General features: G+C 47.8%; 3 protein-coding genes across 6 annotated transcripts in view; 1 reads left to right on the top strand and 2 right to left on the bottom strand.

Moving 5' to 3' along the window:
- The first annotated feature begins 339 nt into the window (after nucleotides 1-339).
- EIF5A (eukaryotic translation initiation factor 5A) lies at nucleotides 340-2,976 on the top strand. Its single transcript, XM_044672931.1, has 5 exons — nucleotides 340-529; nucleotides 1,619-1,723; nucleotides 1,889-2,020; nucleotides 2,107-2,180; nucleotides 2,321-2,976. The coding sequence occupies exons 1-4, from the start codon at nucleotides 365-367 to the stop codon at nucleotides 2,167-2,169; spliced, it is 465 nt and encodes a 154-aa protein (XP_044528866.1). The 5' UTR covers nucleotides 340-364; the 3' UTR covers nucleotides 2,170-2,180; nucleotides 2,321-2,976.
- A 141-nt stretch (nucleotides 2,977-3,117) lies between these two features.
- Nucleotides 3,118-6,311, bottom strand: GPS2 (G protein pathway suppressor 2). Of its 4 annotated transcripts, none has more exons than XM_044672928.1 (11): nucleotides 6,246-6,311; nucleotides 5,529-5,704; nucleotides 5,015-5,124; nucleotides 4,804-4,916; nucleotides 4,548-4,627; nucleotides 4,365-4,447; nucleotides 3,900-4,050; nucleotides 3,713-3,802; nucleotides 3,552-3,631; nucleotides 3,379-3,474; nucleotides 3,118-3,298 (listed from the first exon to the last, which is right to left on the bottom strand). In XM_044672928.1, exons 2-11 carry the CDS (start codon nucleotides 5,620-5,622, stop codon nucleotides 3,215-3,217), a joined length of 981 nt encoding a protein of 326 aa, XP_044528863.1. In that variant the 5' UTR covers nucleotides 5,623-5,704; nucleotides 6,246-6,311; the 3' UTR covers nucleotides 3,118-3,214. The 4 variants fall into 4 exon arrangements, with proteins under 4 accessions (XP_044528863.1, XP_044528861.1, XP_044528862.1 ...); XM_044672926.1 differs by having other exon boundaries at nucleotides 5,529-5,723; nucleotides 6,246-6,299; XM_044672927.1 differs by lacking the exon at nucleotides 6,246-6,311 and adding an exon at nucleotides 6,092-6,179 and having other exon boundaries at nucleotides 5,529-5,723.
- Nucleotides 6,312-7,414: 1,103 nt separating this feature from the next.
- NEURL4 (neuralized E3 ubiquitin protein ligase 4) overlaps nucleotides 7,415-21,160 on the bottom strand; it is a 23,952-nt gene continuing 10,206 nt past the window's right edge. The window contains exons 2-30 of the mRNA XM_044675232.1: nucleotides 20,969-21,156; nucleotides 20,071-20,500; nucleotides 19,516-19,581; nucleotides 19,030-19,337; nucleotides 18,640-18,751; nucleotides 18,466-18,554; nucleotides 18,087-18,159; nucleotides 17,560-17,827; nucleotides 17,141-17,322; nucleotides 16,607-16,692; nucleotides 16,249-16,411; nucleotides 15,910-16,108; nucleotides 15,733-15,809; nucleotides 15,558-15,636; nucleotides 14,867-15,042; nucleotides 14,543-14,671; nucleotides 13,558-13,703; nucleotides 13,158-13,388; nucleotides 12,868-12,966; nucleotides 12,367-12,528; nucleotides 11,918-12,085; nucleotides 11,251-11,409; nucleotides 10,674-10,853; nucleotides 10,304-10,391; nucleotides 9,890-9,997; nucleotides 9,522-9,666; nucleotides 8,791-8,903; nucleotides 8,442-8,613; nucleotides 7,415-8,162 (exon numbers count right to left, since the gene is read on the bottom strand). Coding sequence (XP_044531167.1) covers nucleotides 7,958-8,162; nucleotides 8,442-8,613; nucleotides 8,791-8,903; nucleotides 9,522-9,666; nucleotides 9,890-9,997; nucleotides 10,304-10,391; nucleotides 10,674-10,853; nucleotides 11,251-11,409; nucleotides 11,918-12,085; nucleotides 12,367-12,528; nucleotides 12,868-12,966; nucleotides 13,158-13,388; nucleotides 13,558-13,703; nucleotides 14,543-14,671; nucleotides 14,867-15,042; nucleotides 15,558-15,636; nucleotides 15,733-15,809; nucleotides 15,910-16,108; nucleotides 16,249-16,411; nucleotides 16,607-16,692; nucleotides 17,141-17,322; nucleotides 17,560-17,827; nucleotides 18,087-18,159; nucleotides 18,466-18,554; nucleotides 18,640-18,751; nucleotides 19,030-19,337; nucleotides 19,516-19,581; nucleotides 20,071-20,500; nucleotides 20,969-21,156 — 4,601 coding nt within the window. The 3' untranslated portion in view covers nucleotides 7,415-7,957. The remainder of the gene's footprint in view (nucleotides 8,163-8,441; nucleotides 8,614-8,790; nucleotides 8,904-9,521; nucleotides 9,667-9,889; nucleotides 9,998-10,303; nucleotides 10,392-10,673; nucleotides 10,854-11,250; nucleotides 11,410-11,917; nucleotides 12,086-12,366; nucleotides 12,529-12,867; nucleotides 12,967-13,157; nucleotides 13,389-13,557; nucleotides 13,704-14,542; nucleotides 14,672-14,866; nucleotides 15,043-15,557; nucleotides 15,637-15,732; nucleotides 15,810-15,909; nucleotides 16,109-16,248; nucleotides 16,412-16,606; nucleotides 16,693-17,140; nucleotides 17,323-17,559; nucleotides 17,828-18,086; nucleotides 18,160-18,465; nucleotides 18,555-18,639; nucleotides 18,752-19,029; nucleotides 19,338-19,515; nucleotides 19,582-20,070; nucleotides 20,501-20,968; nucleotides 21,157-21,160) is intronic.

Raw genomic sequence — 21,160 nt, 5'->3', positions numbered from 1 at the left:
TGGTAGGTATAGGGGTGTGTAAGTGACACAACTGTGGGTGGAGCCCTGAGCTCTTGAGTCTCCACCCAGTCCTCTAGCATTAGTCCAACTCCACCCAGTTGCTCAGAGCTCTTTAACTAATTATAGCCCTGGCTCCCTTTTGGGGGTATGTTGTAAGAATGGAAAAAATGGATTCTTTTTTTCTGGGACTATCAATATTACCCTAAATTCTACCATCTTCCCCTGTCCCCACTGGGGTGGGGGACCCTCTAGAAAGATCCAGGAACTAGGGGAAGAATAGCTATAGGGAGCTTTAAAGAATCCTTAATAACTCCCTTCTCTCCCCCCTCTCCCCCATTCTCAGTTGGAATAGAAGTCTCACAAAATGGCAGATGACCTGGACTTCGAGACGGGGGATGCAGGGGCATCAGCAACCTTTCCCATGCAGTGCTCTGCCTTGCGCAAGAATGGCTTTGTGGTGCTCAAAGGCCGGCCCTGTAAGATAGTTGAGATGTCCACCTCCAAGACTGGAAAGCATGGCCATGCCAAGGTCAGAAATTCTTTTCCTTATTTTGTCTTTTGCTTCCTAGCCTACTTACATTCTTTATACCCTGCCTCCTTTTGGCTCTTATTTCTCCCCACATCTGCTCTCTGTACCAGATTATTAGATCTTTGATGACTCCAACCTTGCCTTTGTGGCTTCTTGGCCAACCAGTACTTCATCTTGTTTTCCTACCTTGACCTTCCCAGTTTTCCTCTTTCAACTTTTGGATTCCTTTGAGAGTCCCTTCACACCATTGACTTCATTCCACAGGCTCATTTCTTCTTTGCCCTGGGTTCCTGACTTGCTCTTTATTTCCTGTTTTCACCCCATAAATCCTATTTTAGATTTCTTTGTTTTTACCCATTTGAATAGTTTAGCATCTTTCCTCTGGTGTCCAGGGTCAGAAAAGAGCTAAAGGAACATTATGCCCTATATGTGTGTGTGTGTGTGTGTGTGTATATGGGGGTTTGTCCTTTTGCTGGCATAAGCCTACTTTTGTTTCTTAAAAATTATCTCTTATAATTGAGGCTGTTTGGTGTGTAGTCTTCCCCTAGGATCATTCTTCTCACTTAGGACTTTATAATTTCTCTCAGTCGTTACTTCATCTGTTTCCAGATTCATGCTTTCCTTTCTATTTCTTTAACACTCAGACTTAGCCTGCTTTCCAGGTTCTTCAACCTCTTGCCTCCTCCCTGACCATTTCTCCTGCTCTTGGAGGTTGGAGCTATCTGTATTTGTCTCAAATTCTATTAACTCTTTGATCTCTGCCCCTTCCCATCTTGTTCCCCAAAACTCTTAGAATACCATTTCTCGAGTGTGTCCAGGTCTTTATTATTATTATTATTATTATTTTTTTAATCCCTCAAACTCTTGCCTCTTTTTCTACCCTTTTAAACATCCTCAATTTTTGGTCCTTTCCTTCACCTGTCTAATAACTCTGGTTAACCTTAGTGTCACCTATTTCTGTCTCTATATGTCTGTCTCTCCCTTTTTCCCTTGTGATTATTATTTCTTACTGAGGGTCTATATGATATATAATATCTATCTAATATGATACACACACACACACACACATATATATATATATATATCCAGGTTCATCTGGTTGGTATCGATATCTTTACTGGGAAGAAATATGAAGATATCTGCCCTTCAACCCACAACATGGATGTGCCCAATATCAAGAGAAATGATTTCCAGGTACTTAGAAAGGGGTCAAACATCTAAGGCTTGGGAGAAGCTTAAATGTGAGAAAAGATTTGGATTTTAAAGAGATTTGGTTGAAAAGTCAGGCTAAATAAGGGGGAGAGGGGTTCCTGATGGAAAGAGAAATGAATTCTGATTACCCACCCCTCTTGTTCCAAGCTGATTGGGATTCAGGATGGCTACCTGTCACTGCTCCAGGACAGTGGGGAGGTAAGGGAGGACCTGCGTTTACCTGAGGGTGACCTTGGCAAGGAGATTGAGCAGAAGTATGATTGTGGAGAAGAGATTCTGGTAAGTCCTAATATCCCTCTCCCACCTTTGTTTTCCAATTCATAATCTTATGATGGAGTTCTAGACCTTGATCCCTTTTCCTACAGATAACGGTGCTGTCAGCCATGACAGAGGAAGCAGCTGTCGCAATCAAGGCCATGGCAAAGTAACTGGCCCCCAGGTAAGTAGGACCCTATTTTCTTTGCCTGTTGGTCTCTTCTAGATTCCCTCCCTACTCCCCCATTTTGATATAATACTTCATCTGTGTTGCATGCTATATATTGGTTGTCCTTTGCCTAAATCTTTTCTTTCCATATTCAGGGTGGTGGTGGCTGCAGGAGCAGCAGTGATCGGCGCCTGAAGAGGCCTTCCCTCTCCTCCCCAGCTTGGTCAGGCTTTGGCCTTACCCTGGCTGGCCGCCTACTCTATTTCTTTGATGTTTTATTTTGGTTTTTTTTCCTCAGTCCGGGAAGCTCCCACCCCACCCCACCCCTTTAGTCCAGCCCCGTCTCCCCCAACCCCTTGGACAAGATGGGGGCAGGGCCTTGGTAAAACTGCCCCCTGCTCTACCCCACCTCACACTACAGCCCTGGTGGGGGAGAGGGGATGGGGGCTCCTTGATTTAGTTTTTTTCTTTTTTATTCAATCTGGAAGCAGAAAGCTGTGGATTCTGGATTCTGGCAAAAATCCTCTATCCCCTTTACCTACCTATCCTGTCTGGCCCCCTGGTTCCCTATACCTCACCTAGCACCACTCCCTCTTCCAGCAGGGGACCAGACCCCCCCCCCTCCCATCTGCCTGTGTCTTTACCCAAATCTCTTTAGTGGGAGAAGGGACAGGAGTAGGGAGGGGCTCTACTCCCCTCCTCAGGCATCCAGGAGGGCCCCTAGCACTCATGGGCCCCACCCCTCCTTGCGGTTTTCTCCCTGACACATTTGTTAAAATCAAACCTGAATAAAACTACAAGTTTAATATGACTGCCCAAGCTTCATAAACTTCTTCTAGGGAGGTATATTAATTAGCCAGATGGGATTCAAATGTTTTGCTCTAAGATTGCCAGGATTCCTGACTTCATTGGGCTGAAACTGAGGGGGAATTCAGACAGCAGAAAACGGCTCTCTGATGACAGTTTTAATTTTATTTATTAATAGGAGTTCTGGGGAGGCAGGATAGGGCCCTGAGTTTGGGGCTGTGTGTAGAGAAGATATCCTCAGGTCACTTGTGATAAAAACGTTGGTTTTGGCTGTGCTGAATAAAAGGGAGGCGGGGGCCTGGCTGGCTGGTGGCTGCAAAGCTTGACTGTTATGGGAACAAAGTAGGAAAGATCAATGTCAACCCCATTTTCAAAAATACTTGTTTGAATCCCACTCAATCCTCACCTTTCCTGATGGTTGAATCTGTACAGGAAGCTGGGGAGTAGCCAATAGCCCAGGGGTTGGGTGAAGAGCTTGGGGGTGCATGGGACGCAGGGAAGACTGTAACACATGGCAATAAGTCAGTGCTTCAGGATCAAACTTTCCTATAAAACCATCCCCAAGAGTAAGGGGCTTACCGAATCAGAGAAGCCAGATTGTTGGTTAGCATGCTCCAGCTGCTTCTGAAGGGAAAGGGCATTTCCAGGTTGCAGGAACCCTAAGGTGGGCATAAATCAGTGAATATGAGAAAACTCATGAACTGGGAAACAGGTATAAAATAATCCACAAGTGGCATTACCTGTTTGTGGGGGCTGGTAGTGGCCATGTACTGCATAGGACTGTGGCTGAGGCTGTGACAGGTACTGAACAGCAGGGAAAGCTGAAGGGGCTAAAGGAGGTGGTTAGCTACAAACTAAATTCTCAAAGCTATCTTCACTGCCTCCCACCCCACTTGAATTTTTATTTTTATCCTTGTTTGCTCTCACCTCTGAGCTGTTGGCTGGGACTATAACCAGGCTGAGTGGGTCCATAGTGAGGTGGGGGCTGGGCTGCCCCATAGGCCCCTCCAGGGCTGCCCTGGAATTGCCCATGTTCTGAGGTTCCTGCAAAAGCTGTTGACCCCACAAAATGACGGGTCTGGAGATGATGGAGAGAGGAAAGATTGGAATGTTAAAATATTAGAAAAATAACTGACCTTGAGATGACAATGCCAGGCATTTATATAAACTTTACCAAGTTGACAAAGCAGTTTATATGCATTTCCATATTTAAAAGATGAAACAGTAACTTGCTAGGGAAGTGTGTGAAGGCAGAATAAGATGTGAACCCAAGCAAGCCCTGGGTTCCTTCATTTTACCTTTAAGATGAATCTTGGACAGCTTTTAAAATTTATGACTAGGGAAGACTAGACCATCAGTAGCTAAGTTACTTGGGGATGCCTGTCTGCTTACTGTGAGCACTTGGGGTCCAAACATCTGCTTGGCTCTATCAGCAGACATGAGAGTCCCTGGTCGGCTGTGTCCTCCAGGGCTGCCTATGAAGAGGTTTTGGGGTCAAAAAGTGCCAGCTCACAGGAAGTCTCCCCTGTGATCCTTGCCCTGCCTGTACCAACCCTTTCCCCTTGTCCACCTCACCCTGCATGCTCAGAAGATGTGTTCCTGTGTGCACAGCCAGACCTTGTTGGTATGTTGCAGAAGTAAGTGTTGTCAAGTCACTAAAGGGGAAGTAAGACCAAACACTATCAAAGATGAATTAAAAAACTAGAAGGAACCTGAAAAGATTTACAGGTGAAGAAACAGGACAAAGAAAATTATGACATTTTAAAATCTCTGTACCCAACTTCCCTTTTCACAAAGCTCCCATATCCACCCTGTCCCTCCAAGTCCCCACCTTTGCTCCTTACGGCGTCTTTTCTCTTCTTCATGTAAAACTTTTTTGAGCTGCAGGAAGAGCTGATGCTTCTCCTCTTGCAGGGCTAGTAGCTTCTCTTGCAGCTTAAGGATCTGGGAATATCATGGAGATAGTGAAAATAGTTCTGTTGAGTAGATGGAGAGAATCAGGGTTAGTGAACATGAATTAGTGTGTGTAAAAATCTGCTTACCTGTTCTTTGGTCTCTTCCAGTGACATCCTTTCTTCCATCTCTTTTTTCTTTCTCCTTTCCTGTTCTTCCTTCATTTTCTGTTCCATCATCTTGTCCACCTCCTCTTCCTCTGGGGGACAGGCACAGGGAAGAGTTAAAACCTTAAAGTTAAAACCTTTTCATTTTAAACACAGAAAACAGACCTAAATAGGGAGGGTGATCCCACAACGCAAAAGTCCTTAACTAGGATCACTGACAACTTGAGGCAGCGGATGAAGCCCAGGATAGTGTTGGGTTTGGAGGTGGGAAGAACAAGTTCAAATCTAGCCTCAGGCATTTTCCAGCGGTGTGAACCTGGGCAAGTTACTTGTTTGCCTCAGTTTTCTCAACTGTGAAATGGGGATATTTGCAATTCCCTTGTAAGGCTACTGGACTCCCTCCCTCCTAACATGCAGGGCTCAGTTTTGGGGTCTGGGATTGCAATGAGCTGCTCCCTTGAAGTGTTCAGTCCGAGGCTGGGGCGGCTTCACTCACCCTGTCTCTTCCTCTCCCGCTCCATCATTATGTGTCGGTGCAATGCCCTAGCCATGGCATTAGAGAGCTTGGGGCGTTCCAGCAGGGCCGGCATGGTGACCGGCAAAGTGCTGTCACACAGACTGGGGTGCGTATCCTGAGACCTGATCACGGACAATCCAGTTCTCGAAATGAATCTAGTAACCCAGCAGAAATCTGGTTTGTTGGGGAATAAGCATTATCATAAAGAAGTATTACAGTTTGCTGTAGGGAGTCCCACTGGAATCCATTCTGGGAAAGAGGGGAACTGAGAACCCATCCCACCATCCCGAAGAAATAAGGTTGGAAACCGGGCTCCGCCGCGGATAGGTCAGTGGGGCTGGGCGCCTTGCTCCAGGAGGGGAGCGCGGAACTCCCGAGCCCCACCTCCGTCTCCCTTCCCCCAGGGCCGTTCAGTCCCTGGGGTGTTGCGGCCGGGCCGGGCCGGAGACCATTGGGGCTCTAGAGGCGCCCCCACCGGGGCGTGTGGGGCAGGTCACGTGCTTCTCCCGTCAGGCGCCCCGCCACCCTTTTGGGCCCATCACCTGCTCCGGCTAGCGGGGTTGGGGTCGAGTGCCCCACTGGCTTCTCCACCCTCCCCACTTGTCCAGCAGCTACCAGCACTGGCCCCGTTCTGCGCAGGCGCGACCAGGGTCCGAAACTTACACTAGAACTCCCGGGCCCTCAGCCCCTCCCTACCTGCCTCCTCTTCCTCCTCACTTCAGCCCTCCTACAGACCTCTGGGAATTCGTCATTTCCTTTCTCATGGCTAAGTACTTCCGGGGGCACAGATGAGTGATAGCGAAGCTTTGCTTGCAGCCTGAGCGGGAAGGGGGCGGGCGCCGGAGAATAGGCAACTACAGCGACTGCGCGTCCTGAGCTGGGCTCGGGGCGGCCGAGCTGCGTCGTTTAGGCCTGCCCCTCGACCTGCCGTGAGGCACGTGAGACACGTAGGGGGCGGTGGAATGGAAGGATCCAAAGCGACTGAGTGGGAATGCCCCTCTTCCAACATGTGACCTTCCCACCTCTATTGAGGGGCCTAGGGTCTCCGGTGGAGAAATGGGAGGTTCCTCCGTCCTAAGAAAACCTAACCCCTAATTTTGGTTAGGACTCCTACCAGATCAAATAACTAATTGGAGGTGAAACCTTTAGCAATCCTTTAGTCCAATTCCTGTATTTTACGGATAAAGGCCCAGAAAAGAAGGAACAGTAGTAAGTGGCAGAGCCAGAATTCGGAGAATATGTCCTCTGACCCCCAAAACACTGCCTGGAATCAGTAGTGCTTCAAGAACACTGAAAGACAGCTTCTCAACTAAAGAGAATTAAAGGAGTCACAATTAAGTCCCTGTCAGTTCCACTCCCAAAGTAATTGGAATCAAGCTAGATCTGTGATAACCTTGGGAAGGGTAGCGCTAAAGCAGAGAAAGGTGTAAGGTCAATTTTTCCTTTTTTTCCTGAGAATTTCTAGGTGGAAACGATATTGAGGGAGAAAATAACTCGACCCCACACTATAGTGAGTCAGGAAGAGCATAAGTATAGAAGAAAACAAACTACAGGGTTTCTACCTAATAACTAGCATTTACTTATTATTATAGGTCTTTTTAAGTTTTACAAAGTGCTTTACATTTGATCTTCACAACAACTTTGTGAGGTAGGTGTTATCCCCATTTTGCAATAGGGAAACTGAAACAGAATTGTTAAGCCCAGGATGACACAGCAGCTACTAAGTATCTAAGGCAGGATTTGAACCTCTTGATTCCAAGTTCCACACTTTATCCATTGAGACACCTATTTGCCTGCTCCTTGAACTCCCTTGGCTTAAGATTTCCCTAGATGAGTGCAAGTGGAAAGTGGGATTGACAAGGTTGTATCTGAGACAGGATGTTTATTTCAGTTCTTTTAAGAAATCAGAGTATGTAACAGCTGTACAGGGGTGGCTCCTTCTCCCCCAGCTAATTCTTCCCACTGGAAAAAGTTTCATCGGAGAAGGGAGGGAGACAACTCCCCTGGGAATTCACATTAACCAGAAGCAACGGAAATAAATTAAGTGATGGGAGTTTCCCCAAATCAGTGCATGAGGAGAGGGAGGGAAGTAATGGGGTCAAGGAAGAGTTCACTGAGGGAGGCCTTCCAAATTCAGCCTCCATGGACTTTCCCAACTCATAGGGAAGCATTCTGGATGATTGCAATTCCCCCAAAATGTGTGGGTATCCCCGACCCAGGGAAGCCATCTCCCTGAATTGGGAACTTCCCTAAACAAAAATGCAAAGGCCCCTGGAAATCTGAGGGTGCCTCTACCATATCCTTTTTTTTCCCTGGGAATGGTTGGGGGAATGTATAAAAAGTTGGTGCTTCTCCAGTCCATAAATCTTCCTTGCCACTGTGCTTGGCAATATGGGCCCCAAATCCTCTCATTCCACTCGTACCAGCAAGGCATAGAGTAACGTGGCACCCTTTTCCTTGGTCACCCACTCAAGTTCAGCAGGGCTAAAGTGGGGGTCAGGGGGGCCCCCAAGGGCTGTTGAAGGTGGGCCAGGTGTGTAGGATCCAGGACGTACACACACCTGGAATGCCACCTGGGCCTGGTAGGGCCTTTGAGATTTGGGGTCCCGGAATCTAAGGATAAGAAAGAAGGGACTATTGGGATTGGATGAGGATAGGAAGGGGTGAAAATGTGCAAACACATGGTGGAAAAATTGTGGAATAGGAGTGAAGGGGTCTTGGGAAACCAACAGGTTAGGGAAAAGTGGGAAGGGAGGAGACTGGAGCCAGAATCCAGTGGAAAACAAGGTGGGTAAAATTGGACTATAGGGATCCCCCTCCAAGTTTCACCCAAACCCCCATCCCTAAGAAACCCCAACTTCAATTTTATTAACTTTATACTCCCTCACTCACTGCACTTTGGAAGCAAGGGCATCAGTCCCAGCAGCATGCCGAAGGGAGGGGGAAAGTAGCACAGGAGGGGGCTGCTCCTCCCGAGGAGGAGGGATACAGTTTTCACCAGATTCTCCATACCCACACCCTGGCTCTGCCTTTAATGGTCGACAGCTTAGGATTGAAGCACTGCCTGAGGGGAAAGAGGAATGGTTAGGGGATCTTTCCCTTTATTGCCGCCCCCCCCCCCACCTCCTATACCCCACACTCTTGCATGACCCATTCCTATTCCTTTTCAAGGGGAGTCCTGGTCCCCCCAATCACTCCCTTCAACATACAATCCTTCAGTTTTTTTCCCATATCACATTACCTGCCCCTAGCTCCCCTCGATCCAGTACTCTCCGAACAGCCCCAACACTACTCCCGTGATAAGCCATGTGCCACTTCTTGGATAATGTGGCTGTCTCCAGTCGTGGATTCACCCTGCAAGAAAAATGTCTATGTCTGTCTGATTTTGATCACCTCAAAACCATTTCTCTTCAGAGAGGAATAAGATGAATTTGTTTTATCCAGCTGTCTTGCTGAAAACTGTCTGGTAAGAAAGGATCCTGGAAGCATATATCTAGAAAGAATCAAAATTCAAACCCAGGTCCTCCACTTCCCGTTGTTATACACTTTTAAAAATTCTGAACTTAAAAATAAGACGAATGTCTATATATCTATAGTAGAACAGAAAGAGAATTTTATAAGAAGCTACAGATCTCTATTATGTACAGTTTGTTGTTTTAGGTATATAATAGTAAGTGCAAAGTATAACTTTGTCCTGCTTGCTGGTGTCTTGTGGCCTTGTTCTTAAAAAAAAAATTCTCTAAGGGGGGAGGAGGATGACACAGGATGGTTAGGAGGGCAAAGGAAGAAGACAACAAAAACAAAACAAAATACCTCTACAAATTTGATTTGGATGCCATTTTTTTGATGCCATTTTCTTAACAGGAATCTGTTCTAGATGGATAATATTAGAAGATAAAAGCAAGCTCTCTGTGCCACACTGAATCCTAGGCTGCCCTGGAGTTCTTTGCCCACCCCTCCCAAGCCACATGCCTGAGGTTGAATCTGCACCAGCCAAAGGGCAAGGCATATTCCTGTGGTGGCTCCCCCCGTCGGCGATGTGCCTCATCTCCACGAAGTTTCCGACAAGACTCACAGTAGCACAGGCTTCGCTTGGGGGGTGGGACAAAGTAATCCTCTGACAAAGAAAGTAAAGGCTTAGTTCAGGGACTACATTTCCTACAGAATTCCCATGTCTGTATGTGTTCAGGTTTAAGTCTGGCTGCTTCTTGATCTTCAGAAAGTCTTATCCTATCTCACCGCCCCCCCCCCCAACTGTTTAAGAGGTTGAGGAAGGCAACCCCAGTGTCCAAAGAATCAAAGACCTAAAAGTTCATGGTAATTAAGGAATGGCATCTCACCAGGAAGGAGCAGCAACTCCTGGAATCGAGAGCAGAGGGCATGGTATTCACAACTCTTTAAAGGACTGGCATCTGGAGGTGGGGTCCAACACACACTCTCTTTGATGCCTGAGGGGTTGGGCCAAATCAAAGTAGGGAAGGGGGTGGGGAGAGAAGAAAAGAATCAAATGGGAGTGGGGGAAGAAGAGGTGGGAGCAGGACATATTTTGGGGACATTTCCCCTTTTCCTGAACATGCCTCTTTAACTTTTTAAATGACTCATTTAGCACAAGTTGTATGTTTGGGGAGGTGGGGGAGGAGTCAGAAAGAAATGATCCTCTGGGATAGAGGCAAAGGGTAAGGTAGGTACAGGAGAAAGAGAAGAATTAAGAGTAACAAGGTTCTCTCCAATGGGGGCCCTCTCTGTAGCCTCACCATCTACCACATCAGCCTTCTCCATGTCCCCCTGGATCCCAGCTCCCTCCCCATTGGCTGCCCCTGTCTCAAGACTCATAATTGTCACCTGCAGAGGAAGGAGAAGGATTGGTTAACTTTTGGTCTGCTGCCTTCCCCTACCACACTGGATTTTCTCTATCCCACTATATACTATTCCTCATACCCCCTCCTCCCTTCAGTCTCAATTCCTTTGCCCCTTTTAACTCCCCAGTTCTCTCAAACAACCCCATATCTTCACTACATCCCCAATTCTAACCTTTTTAAGACACCACCACCACCATACTCCTCTAACTTTCTATATTCCTCCCCCCCCTCCAGCACTATCCCTGACCCACCACCCCCTGCTGACCTGCTCACACTGGCCATAGAGGTCCACTAGGGCATGGCAAGGCTGGGGCACCTCAGCCACAGCCACACCCTGGTCCACACCATTGACATAGAGGTGCAGCCCCCCAGACCCGTCCAACCTCAGCCCCAGCACCGTGCCTTCTGGGCACGTGTCCAGGTTTGGCCCATACTTCTCGCAGATCTGGGGGGGTAGAAGCATGAGAAGTGAGCTACACCCTCTTTCAGAAAACCCCACCACCCCTCAGAAATCCTCCAATATTCTTTTCTGGTCACTTTACACCCAAACATATATTTTCGTACACCTTTTATTCCCAGGCTTCCCTTCTTATGATTCCCCCAATACTCATTCCCACATCTTCTTCACTCAGGGCCATCCTCTGGGTCTACCTACCACCTCCCCTCTGCTTTAGTTTCACATTCCCTTTTATATTCTACCCCCAGCTCAAATGTCTCCCTAATTCTTATACTATCCCATTTTCCAGGGCCCTTTCTTTCCTTCCTAATATCCCAATTATCTCCATTCATTGGATCTGCCTTGCCCATAGGCCTGTTCCCCTTCTTTATATGCCCCTGCCCACCTTGAGGCCATTATGGAAGATACCCTGGCCCCGAAGTAGCCAGGCGGCCCGTTTGAGGGCACAAGCTGAAGCCGGGAAGTTGAGCCTCTCAGGGGGACAGGCAATGACTCCCAGGGCCAGGGATGAAGTCCACTGCCGGTTCAGGAAGTCTAGTCGCACCTGGGGGGAGGGGAGGTTACCTCCCAAGCAGCCATTGACCCACAGGAAGTGGCTGCACTGGAGGAAGGGGGGATGGTCTAGGGTAAACTGGACATATTACTTCCCCTGCCAATAGGAAGGGGAATGGTTTAACTTTGGTTTTGGACATAGTTTCCTCTTCAGACAAGCATTATCCATGTTAATTTTGTATGTTTTTCTCTCTAGGTAGAAAGAGGTAAGAGTTCACTAGCAAAGGTGTCATTCAGAAAGTTATTGACACGTGTTGAATTTATTCCTTTCTGACTTTGAAACAGAAATAAGGGTTCTCTAGAGGGGAAACCAACATTCAATGTCATCTTTTCCAGGAGATAGCCATGCTGTACCTTCTTTATATCATCTATTCAACAAGAAGGGAAATTTGGGAAAGTAGGCAAGGAAGCAATTGGGCTTGGAAGGAATGGGAAGAAAAAGAGTTCTTCAGGGCAAAGAGTTCCCTTTCTGTATAGGTAGGGACAAGGCCCCAGCCCACCTGGACCAGTTGCTGGGGAATCAGGGGCCGGTTTATTACAACTATGCCCTGGTTATAGCTGGCCACTCGTGTGGCTGTCAGGTTCCCATTGGACAAGAGGATGTTCTTCCCATGATTCTCCAGGAACTCGAGGGCTGCAGGGGTAACCACAGCTACTTCATTCTCACCCTGTTGGAAGGACCATGTGGGTGTCAGCTAAGGGCTGTAACTTATCCTTTTCTATTCTCATAGGTCCTAATTAAAAGGGAAGAGTAAGCAGCCTCCATAATGAGAATCTCTTGCCTAAATGAGATATTTGGATATCCAAACACTTCCCACCCCTTTCCTCCAGCATCCAATATCTAAGACATGCAGATACAGGTCAGAGGGTGTAATCTCAATTAGATGCTGGCAAGGACTATAGAAACTTGATATCAATACCCTTACTTGCCCTAAGCCTCAGCTCTTACCATGATGCCTGGTTCTTCATCATCTTCATCTTCCTCACCCTCACTGCCAGTATCTGAGCTGAGGGAGGGCGGCTTGGTGCCTTCGATCTCCTCTAGCATTGAGGAGCTGACAATGGAGATGACCTTCACCCGCCCGTACAGGTCCAGCACCACCCACACATTCTGGGGGCACATATGGGTGAGGGAGTGGAGTATTACTGCATACTTCCTTCTCCCCATCCTGCAGCTCTTCACAAAAACCCTATACTCAATAGGGGAGAAAATCTGAGGGAATAGACTGAGGGAGAGATAAGACATCTTGAGTCTCAACAAAAGAGATTATGAAGAGAAGGGGAGAAAGTAAGCAGTGAAACCTAACAACCACTGGGGGAAGATGTTATCGATGGAGGGATGTCAAGCAAAAAGTGTTGAGGGCTGAAAGGAAGGAACCAAAAATGGAAGAAAAGGAGCAAAAGGGATGTGGGTCTGGGAATAAAGGACAGGGAATTCCAACACCAGTACCTTGGCAATGCCAGTGGCTGCAGGCCCCATGTCCTCACCATCCACCAAGATATGCATTGTATCATCTGCCCCTCGACGTATTCCTACACGGCTTCCCACCTGCACAGAGATTTCCAACAGGGTTCATAAATCACCAATGCTCTACATTGTCCTCTTCTATCCCACTATTCTCTGTTCTCCCTTTCCATAACCTCACACCAACACTCCTTTTTACTACTTCTCAGCCCTCCCAGAGGTCTATGTCGACATGCCAAATCTGCCCCTTCTCTGTCCTCCAAGGCCTTGCTCACCCCCAGCCTCTCCAGATTTCGTCCATAGTTCATCCGCTGAAGCTGTCCATTACGCCTCACCTCACAGCCAGAAACCATCCATGTTGTCTTGGTCCGTAGCTCCGGTAATGAAGTGGGCAGCCCTGGCCCTGCCCCAGTCCCTCCCCCAGGCCCCAAGTCCCCTGGCAGAAGTGTTGTCAGCCCTACTTTGAATGAACCTGCCCACTTCTCATCCAGCTCTTCCACTTGTACCTGGTAGGGAGAGGAGGGAAGGAGTCAGGAGAGGAGGCAAAGTCAGGAGGAAAGAAAAAGACAGAAGAATGAATTGTCCCGAGTTTTCTCCAAATCTGTCCTTTAACAGTTCTCTTCGAAATTTTCACTAGAGGCTCCCAATCCCCATCCCACCATCTTGCATTCCTACCTCAAAGACTTCATCAGTCCTGAGCTCCTTCATGCTGAAGACTAGGCCATGAGCATAGCCAGCTACCCTCATGGCCCGAGTACCATCTTCTCCAAATGTCACATTTTTCCCACAGCTGCTGTGAAATCTGTGAGCCACACCAGCCACTGAGAAAGGAACAATACATAAAGAAGGACAAAGGGCTTAGAAAAAAGGGAAGCAAAACTTTTTGAAGCTGGGAGTAGAATATAAATTTCAGCACATATCTTGACTTAGATATTGCTCAATCCTGGAATGACTAGTGGCAAAAAAACCTTATGAGGCCATCTTCTTCCCAGAGAGGCACCAATTTTGCTTGCCTGCCTGCCTCTGCAAACTTGGTATATTATTTCCTATTCATACAGGAAATTGGGAGGGACAGCAGCAAGGACATATATCACTACATTGTTCCAAACCAGAAGTGAAATGAATACCTCCTTGCCACAAAGTCTGAAAGTTCATGGACTTATGACTTTTTTTTTTTTTTTTCAGAAAGAAAAAGTTAATGTGAACTGTCCCGCTTTCACTCTTCTGTAAATTCTTAAATCTTCCCCTTCATCAAAAATGACCTCTTCATACTCTGTACTGCTGAAACTACCGCTATCTCGCTCTCTCTTTTTTAAACCCTTACCTTCTGTCAAAACTAAGAATCTGTTCCAAGGCAGAACAATAATAAGGGTTAGAAAATTGGGGTTCAAGTGACTTGTCTAAAGTCACACAGCTGGAAAGTCGATTTGAACCAAAGACCTCCTGTCTCCAGGCCTAGCTCTCTTATCCCCTGAATGACTTTGGCTGCCTTACTACCACTATATCCTCAAGAATTTTTTCTTATCTGTGATCTCTAAGACAGCTATCCTATCCCATATTACAACAATTCCACAAGTCTCAACTGAATCATTTTTCTGTTATGTTGTTTCCAACACTCTCCTCCTATCTACAGATCTCCCTTACTCCCTGAAGTCCTCACCTGGGGAATGAAGAGGAAAAGATTTCTCAGTGGCATTGCTGGTTGACAGGCTGTTATCCATAGGGCCTGTGGCACTGGTAATGGAGACTTGGACACACTGGCCGTAGAGATCCACAACAGCATACACCTCTGGGGTCAGAGGGAGAGGCAGGGGCTGGGACACCAGTTGCCTGAAATCCTGAAGGGAATGAGGACTAAGGTATCTGAGTCCCCAAGAAGGGTGTGGGTTGAGGGGAATGTCTTGAATCCCTAAAGGGAAAAGGATGGTTTGGAGAACTAGAGGCTAGAGGACCAGACACTTGTACTCCTGAACAGGGAGGTCACCTTTCCCAGCAGGGAGGCCAGAACAGGCAGGCCCTTGGTCTTGGCCATTGATGAAGTAATGCAGGTCACCCTTAGCAGTACGCATCATGCCAATCCGAGAGCCTGTGCCTAGGGAATCCAGGTCACAGCCATAGTTGTTTCGCATTGTATTTCCATCCTGCATGATAGCTGTGCCACTATTGAGAAAAGTAGGGGAAAGGTGAAGTAAGTCTCCTGCCAAAATAGGAAAACCCAAACTGTTATCATCAAAAAATTTCCTTAGTCTTGATAAGAGGCACTTTTCCAGGTCTATCCTCTCACTGAGCCCCATTCCCTTCAACTAATGTCATCTTAGTAAGATGATCCTAAACTTATTTCAATAGTCCTTCTTCATCTAAAACATTTCCTGCCATAATGTCTATATGCTGTTGCATTCTTTCCTCCCTTCTATGATACATGTTTTGTTTCTTTACACTTATGCAACAGTTTAGACCACTTTTATAGGAATTCCCATCAACAATAGCTATCTCTGTGCCAGTCAACAAAAGTTCTCCACAGAAAGGGACTGGACTTAGAAATGTTTTCCATCCCAAAGGTCTAACTGGGCTTTGATTTCTCCTTCCTTTATCCTACCTAGTGCCTGGGGAAAGCCCTTTGCCAGAAGGCATGCAAGAAATGACAAAGTAGAAAATAGATGAACAAATTGCCTCACCTTAGCATCCATGTGTCATAGTCAATGTCAGTCATTGTATTGGGGAACTCCAGGTCTTCTGGTCGTATGGCAGTCACTCCTGAGGGGAAAGAGGGACCCATTCCTTTTATGGCTCAGGTAACCATCATTGAATACCAACTTTCTCAATGATCTAGATGCACCCTAACCAACCTACCAGCCTCAATAGACCCTGACCAACGATCGACCATTTTCTGGATAACGATCTCAAAGAGTTCTCCATCTCGAAGGGCCCTGCCAGAGAGATGGGGGAAAGTTTAGATGGGTCTTTGAAAGCATCAGAGAGGGCAGAGAGTAAAGGCAAGTTGAAGTTTGTATCCCCCATGGGACCGACCGGTTGGAGATGACGATGGCATCATTGAATTCACTTCGACAGTTGTGCCTGAGTGCTGTTCGGCCCCCATTAGTGATGACAGCATTGCTGCCATGGAGTTGGTGGAATCGAAGGTCAGTGGTCCCTGCCCCAGATGAAGGTGAACTTGGTGACAGTTGGTTATTTCCTTCAGAAATGTCATCAGGGAGTGGCAATAGTTCTAGGGATAGGGAGGCAGGAGTAAGGAGTCAACTACCACAGCCATGCTTCACAATTCTCATATTTCATTTCAACTCCTCCCAGTCCTTCTCTCCTTCTAGATCCCTAAGGTGTTTCTTGCTGTCTATGTCCTTTCCTTACCAGAGTCATCCACAATGGTGGCTTGTGCAGCCTGGCCATAGAGATCAACAACAGCATAAACCCCCGGAGGCACATTCCATGCTGCAGGTCCTTGAGCCACTCCATTAACAAAGAAGTGGAGGGTGCCATCCTCACGACGAACTACACCCACTGTGTCCCCAGCCTTGGGAAAAACAACAAATTGGTCATAATCCCTGAACCAAACCATGATTAGTGTTGGACAGGATGTTATCCACTGCCCACCACTAACTATACTAGACTCTCTCTTCCTAGGGTAGGGGTGGGAAATCATCTCCATCCTCTAGCCCCACCTGTTAGGCCCTTTGAGGAACAAAATCCACAACAGGCCCCACCAAACCTTGAGTCGGTCGAGGTTGTGACCATACTCGTCCAGGATGGTTGTTCCATTGTGCATCACCCCATTTCCAGTCATCATCCAAGTTCCTGGTGAGAAAAGGTGTGGGTTAGGAGAAGTGCAAATGATTAAGAGGTCAGTGGGAAATAAAGTAAAGGAGAGCATATTATAGGACTAGGATATGAAGACCTAGGTTTTAGTCCCAGCTCTTTCCTTGACTTAGGCTATGGTATACTTGGATAGTATATAGGATACTTGGACTAATAAATCATTTCATCTATCTTGGTCTATTTCTCTAAACTAGGAAGGGAGGTGAGGGCTAGATATCACTAAAGATTTTATGGTTTCATAAGGCCTAGGGGGACAAAAGGGATTGAAAGACCATTTCCCTTAATCCCTAGTTCCTTTTCCTTTCCAGAACTTGGCTCTCTACCCTTCTCTGATCTCTACACTGCTCCCTAAATTGTTTCCAAATCCTTATCCAAATTCATCCCTTTCCAAACACTGCTCCTTATCCTTGGAGTAGGAGTCCCTCACCTGAACGCAAGTTGGTCATAGTAGAAGGCAGCTGCAGATAAGCTGGATTGTGGGTGGTGACCCCAATCTCAATTGAACCTGCCCATTTGTCCACCATCTTGTCAATTCGCACCTGGAATAACTCTCCATCCCGAAGAGCCCGGCTACTTAACACCACACCATGGTTGAAGTCATCAGTGGCACTGAGAGTGGAGTAAATAGGGAGTCAACCATGTTTCTCTACCTAAGACCCAGGCATAACTATATTTCCAGTTGCTCCCTAATTCTAGTTTCCTTTTTCTCTTGATAAGGGAGATTTCCTCTAGTCAGACAACACTCAAACTCCAGTTTTCCCTTAGATGCCACCCTATCCCTCTATTCTAAAGGACCATCCCTCTACCCTGACCTAACCAAGCCCCTTACTATCCCAAGAACTATACTGGGGTCGAAGAGCAGTTCGTCCTTCATGAGTGATTGCTGCTTTCTGTCCACAGTTGGGGTGGAAGAGCAGGCGATCAGGCTCAGAGTGGGCAAGGCCAGGAGGGGGCCTTCGATGGGCACCCTCAGGAGACAGAGCTCGAAGAATAGCATTGTTTCGTCGAAGACGGTCACTGTGGTTGTGGTTGTGGACAATGGTTACCTTCACTGCCATTCCATACAAGTCCACCACACCATACACCACAGGGGGTGTCATTGGAGTAGCCACACCTATCCAGTAGTCAAAAAAGAAAAGGAAGGAAGTCACAAGAAGAAACAAGCTCAGAAAGAGCCCCAAAGATAACACTAAATTGTGGAAGAAAAATGGGAAAGAAGCAGAGAACAAGTCAACCCTGGGCCATTCCCATCTTTCACTTTCCTTAAACTCAAATCTTCTAAAACCTTTCCATATCAACCTCATTCCCAACTCCTACCCAATTACTCCACCCTAGTGGATTTGAGTACCTCAGTCTCGTTTTCTCCACCTTACCTTGATCAATTCCATTGATGAAGAAATGCAGAGCAGAGCTGGATTTTCTGGTGAGACCAATGTGGTCCCCTTCCTTTGGGGGGGAGGGGCAAGAAATCTCATAGCACTCAGTCTTTCCTCTCTACCCATATCCCCACAGGCTCCCACACTCAAGCCAAAATCTTGGGGTCTTCCCATGTAACTATGTTATTAGACAGACAGCAGGTCTCAGCAATAGTAAGGGCAGAATGAGCAAAAAGCCTTTCCTGCCACTCCCCCAACCCCCAACTACCACCCACTTGCAAACACCCTAATTTATCTAATAGGAAGAAAGTCTAGAGCACAACCCCTCTTACCCTCCTCTCCTCACTACCTTTCCAGCCTTGACCCTGGCTCTCACCTGTAGCTCATCTAGGCTGAATTCACAGTATTCCCGTCGTGTCCCTTTGCCATTGGTCAAGATCCCACAGCCACTCATCATGATGGTGCCTACAGAAGGAAAACCTTACTCCTCTTAGTTACGGTCTTGAGATATTCCCTACCAATTCCTCATAGGGGCTCAGCTCTCTAGTACCTGAACGAAGATTGGTCATAGTTGCGGGGTACTCCAGGCTGTTTGGGTTGTGGGTTGTCACTCCAATTTCTATGGAGCCTGACCATTTATCCACTAGCTTGTCAATTCGAATCTTAGGGTGGAAGGAAGTCAGCAGGTAGGAGGGAGGAAGAACAGAATGGTGATGGAGGAGATAGATATTCAGCTTAACTCCTCCTATTACCAAGTACAGAGGGAAAAACTAAGGAAAAAAATTCTGGCCCATCCCAAGACCTTCTACTCCCCCCCTTATCAAGGACATTGCATCAGATATCTGGGTCCCCAACAGAACAAGGTTTAGAGAGCTAAAATGAGACATAATACACTTAGGTTTCTGGAAAAAAACTAGAATCAAGGCCCCAGAGCTCCCACCTCAAACATCTCATTGTCACGTAGTGGGCGATTTGTCATTACGACTCCATTGTTGAACTCGTCTAGAGGCCGTCGACGCTCAGCTGTCTTATTGTTGTTGCTAAGTTTGATGAGGGTCCCACACTTCTCATGAAAGAGAAGGGCATCATTGGAGGTAAGGGGAGTTGGGGCAGGGAGTCCATTTCCACCAGTACTGGGTCCTGGCCCTTCTGCAGGTGGGGAACCAAGGCTGACACTCAGAAGTCCCCCATTGTAAGCAGACAGGATGGCATTACTCACTACTTCTGACAGTTCCATGCCTGAGAAACCTGAATTCAATAAATTGGGAAAAGGAATAATAAAGTCCTAGTTCTCTAAGAAGCTTGTTTCCCCTTTCCTGAAAGCCCTTCCCCTTCAATTGCCCACCTCCCACTTATCCACCCCCCTCTTTTTCTCAGTCCAGCCACCTCTTACCCCCTTTCCTCCCTTCCCCACCCCACCCCTCACCATTCTCCGACTCAAGGCTGTTGGGAAACTTGTCCAGCTGGGCCTGGGCTTGGGGCGGCATGAGGGCTAGGGACCAGGGTGGGGGTAGGAAGGGAGTAAGGTCTTCAAGCCCTCACCCCCTGGTCCTCTCAACCAGGACACTTTCCCAGGCCTAGCCCTTCACCCCCAAAACATTCCTTTCAACTGCTCTGCATGCACCAGTTGTTATTTTGCCCATATTCTTCTCTTCCCATATCTCTTTTTTCCATACTCCCAACCTTTTCTTTTCTGTTGTTTTCTGAACCCCTCCCTAGCCCTCTTGTACTCCATAAATACCCAAATATTTCCCTGCAAAATCTATTCCCAACTATTCCACACAGACTATATTCCCAGCTATCCCTCCCACACACCAACTGTGCCAAACTTCCACACCTCCAGCTGTTTTTCTACTCCCCCACCCTCTCTATATATGTGTATATATACACATATGTGTATTTGCATATATATACAAATTCCCAAATGTCTCCTGTGTTCCCAACCTGTGACCCTCTTCCTCCTTTCATTGTGGCATCTCACCTTCATCTCCGGAGGGCCCCTGCTCAGCAGAAGTGTCCCCAGGGGGCAGGGCAGGGGCAGGGGGAGGTGTAGGGGTACCAAGACCAGGCTCTGGGGGCAGCACGGTGATCTGAGTGCACTTGCCATAGAGATCGACCACTGCCCAAACTCGAGAGGGAAGGCCAGTAGCAGCAACACCACAGTCCCGCCCATTGACCCAGAGTCGAAGCTCACCAGCGGCTGTGCGCTCCACACCCACACGGTCCCCCTCACCCAGCTGGTCCAGGTCCTGCCCATACTCTTCCAGCACTGAACGCCCATCCCGAAGCACCGAGCACCCAGACACTACCCAAGAGCCCCCCTTCAGTCCTGTGGCGCTACTTGGGAAGTCCAGTACACCTGGGTCCAATGCTGTTACTCCAATCTCAATTGATCCACTCCAAGAGTTCACCTATAAATGGGGAATCGGGAGTTGGGTGGAGAGGGGCATAGGAAGAAACAGTTCAGGTGGGCCGAAGGCCTTCTGGTCTTCTGTCCCACAGTAGGTCCCTCCTCTTTTCTCCAAAAGTTCTTCCTTTTTATCTGGCTGTCTCCTTGACTTCCTAGTCATTCTCCTAGTCTCCTTCGCTTGGTCTTTCCAATCCCCTGAGTCTTTTTACATGTCTGAATATCTCCATTACTCTGAGACAAGTCCTCAGAAAATAAAACAAAGAAAGATGTCATCTACCTTCCTCAAGTCTCTGCTCCTCAGAAGCTGGGTCTCTGTTGTCATTACCTTGGTGCAATATGCTCTTCACTTATTTGGCCCAGAGAGCTTCTGCTCCCCTAACTCATCGCCACCTCCCGTCCCCCCACTCCTCCCTCTTTCTCGCCCTCCCTCCCTCCCTCCCACCCCATCTCCCCCGGGGTCGGGCCACACCTTGCGGTCAATCCGAACCGTGAAGACTCGCCCGTCCCTCAGGGGCTCCCGGCTCAGCACCAGCCCATGGTTGAACTCCTGGCCCGGCTGCTGCCTCCGCGCCGTGCGGCCACCCCCGGACAGACTCACCAGCCGCCCAGTGCGCGGGTGCAGCTCCCCGCCGCCGCCACCTCCGCCTCCTCCTCCTCCTCC

Source organism: Gracilinanus agilis, chromosome 4, assembly GCF_016433145.1.
Source record: "Gracilinanus agilis isolate LMUSP501 chromosome 4, AgileGrace, whole genome shotgun sequence".
Taxonomy (NCBI): Eukaryota; Metazoa; Chordata; class Mammalia; order Didelphimorphia; family Didelphidae; genus Gracilinanus; species Gracilinanus agilis.
Note: the sequence above shows the minus strand (reverse complement) of the source record. Positions and strands in the feature narration are given on the sequence as shown.

Coding starts and splice junctions, on each gene's coding strand:
- EIF5A (XM_044672931.1), top strand. CDS start 365: ATGGCAGATGACCTGGACTTCGAGACGGGGGATGCAGGGGCATCAGCA. Junction 530..1,618: donor GAAAGCATGGCCATGCCAAG/GTCAGAAATTCT, acceptor ATATATATCCAG/GTTCATCTGGTTGGTATCGA. Junction 2,021..2,106: donor ATTGTGGAGAAGAGATTCTG/GTAAGTCCTAAT, acceptor CTTTTCCTACAG/ATAACGGTGCTGTCAGCCAT.
- GPS2 (XM_044672928.1), bottom strand. CDS start 5,622: ATGCCGGCCCTGCTGGAACGCCCCAAGCTCTCTAATGCCATGGCTAGG. Junction 5,125..5,528: donor GCGGGAGAGGAAGAGACAGG/GTGAGTGAAGCC, acceptor CCTGTCCCCCAG/AGGAAGAGGAGGTGGACAAG. Junction 3,803..3,899: donor TCCCAGCCAACAGCTCAGAG/GTGAGAGCAAAC, acceptor CACCTCCTTTAG/CCCCTTCAGCTTTCCCTGCT.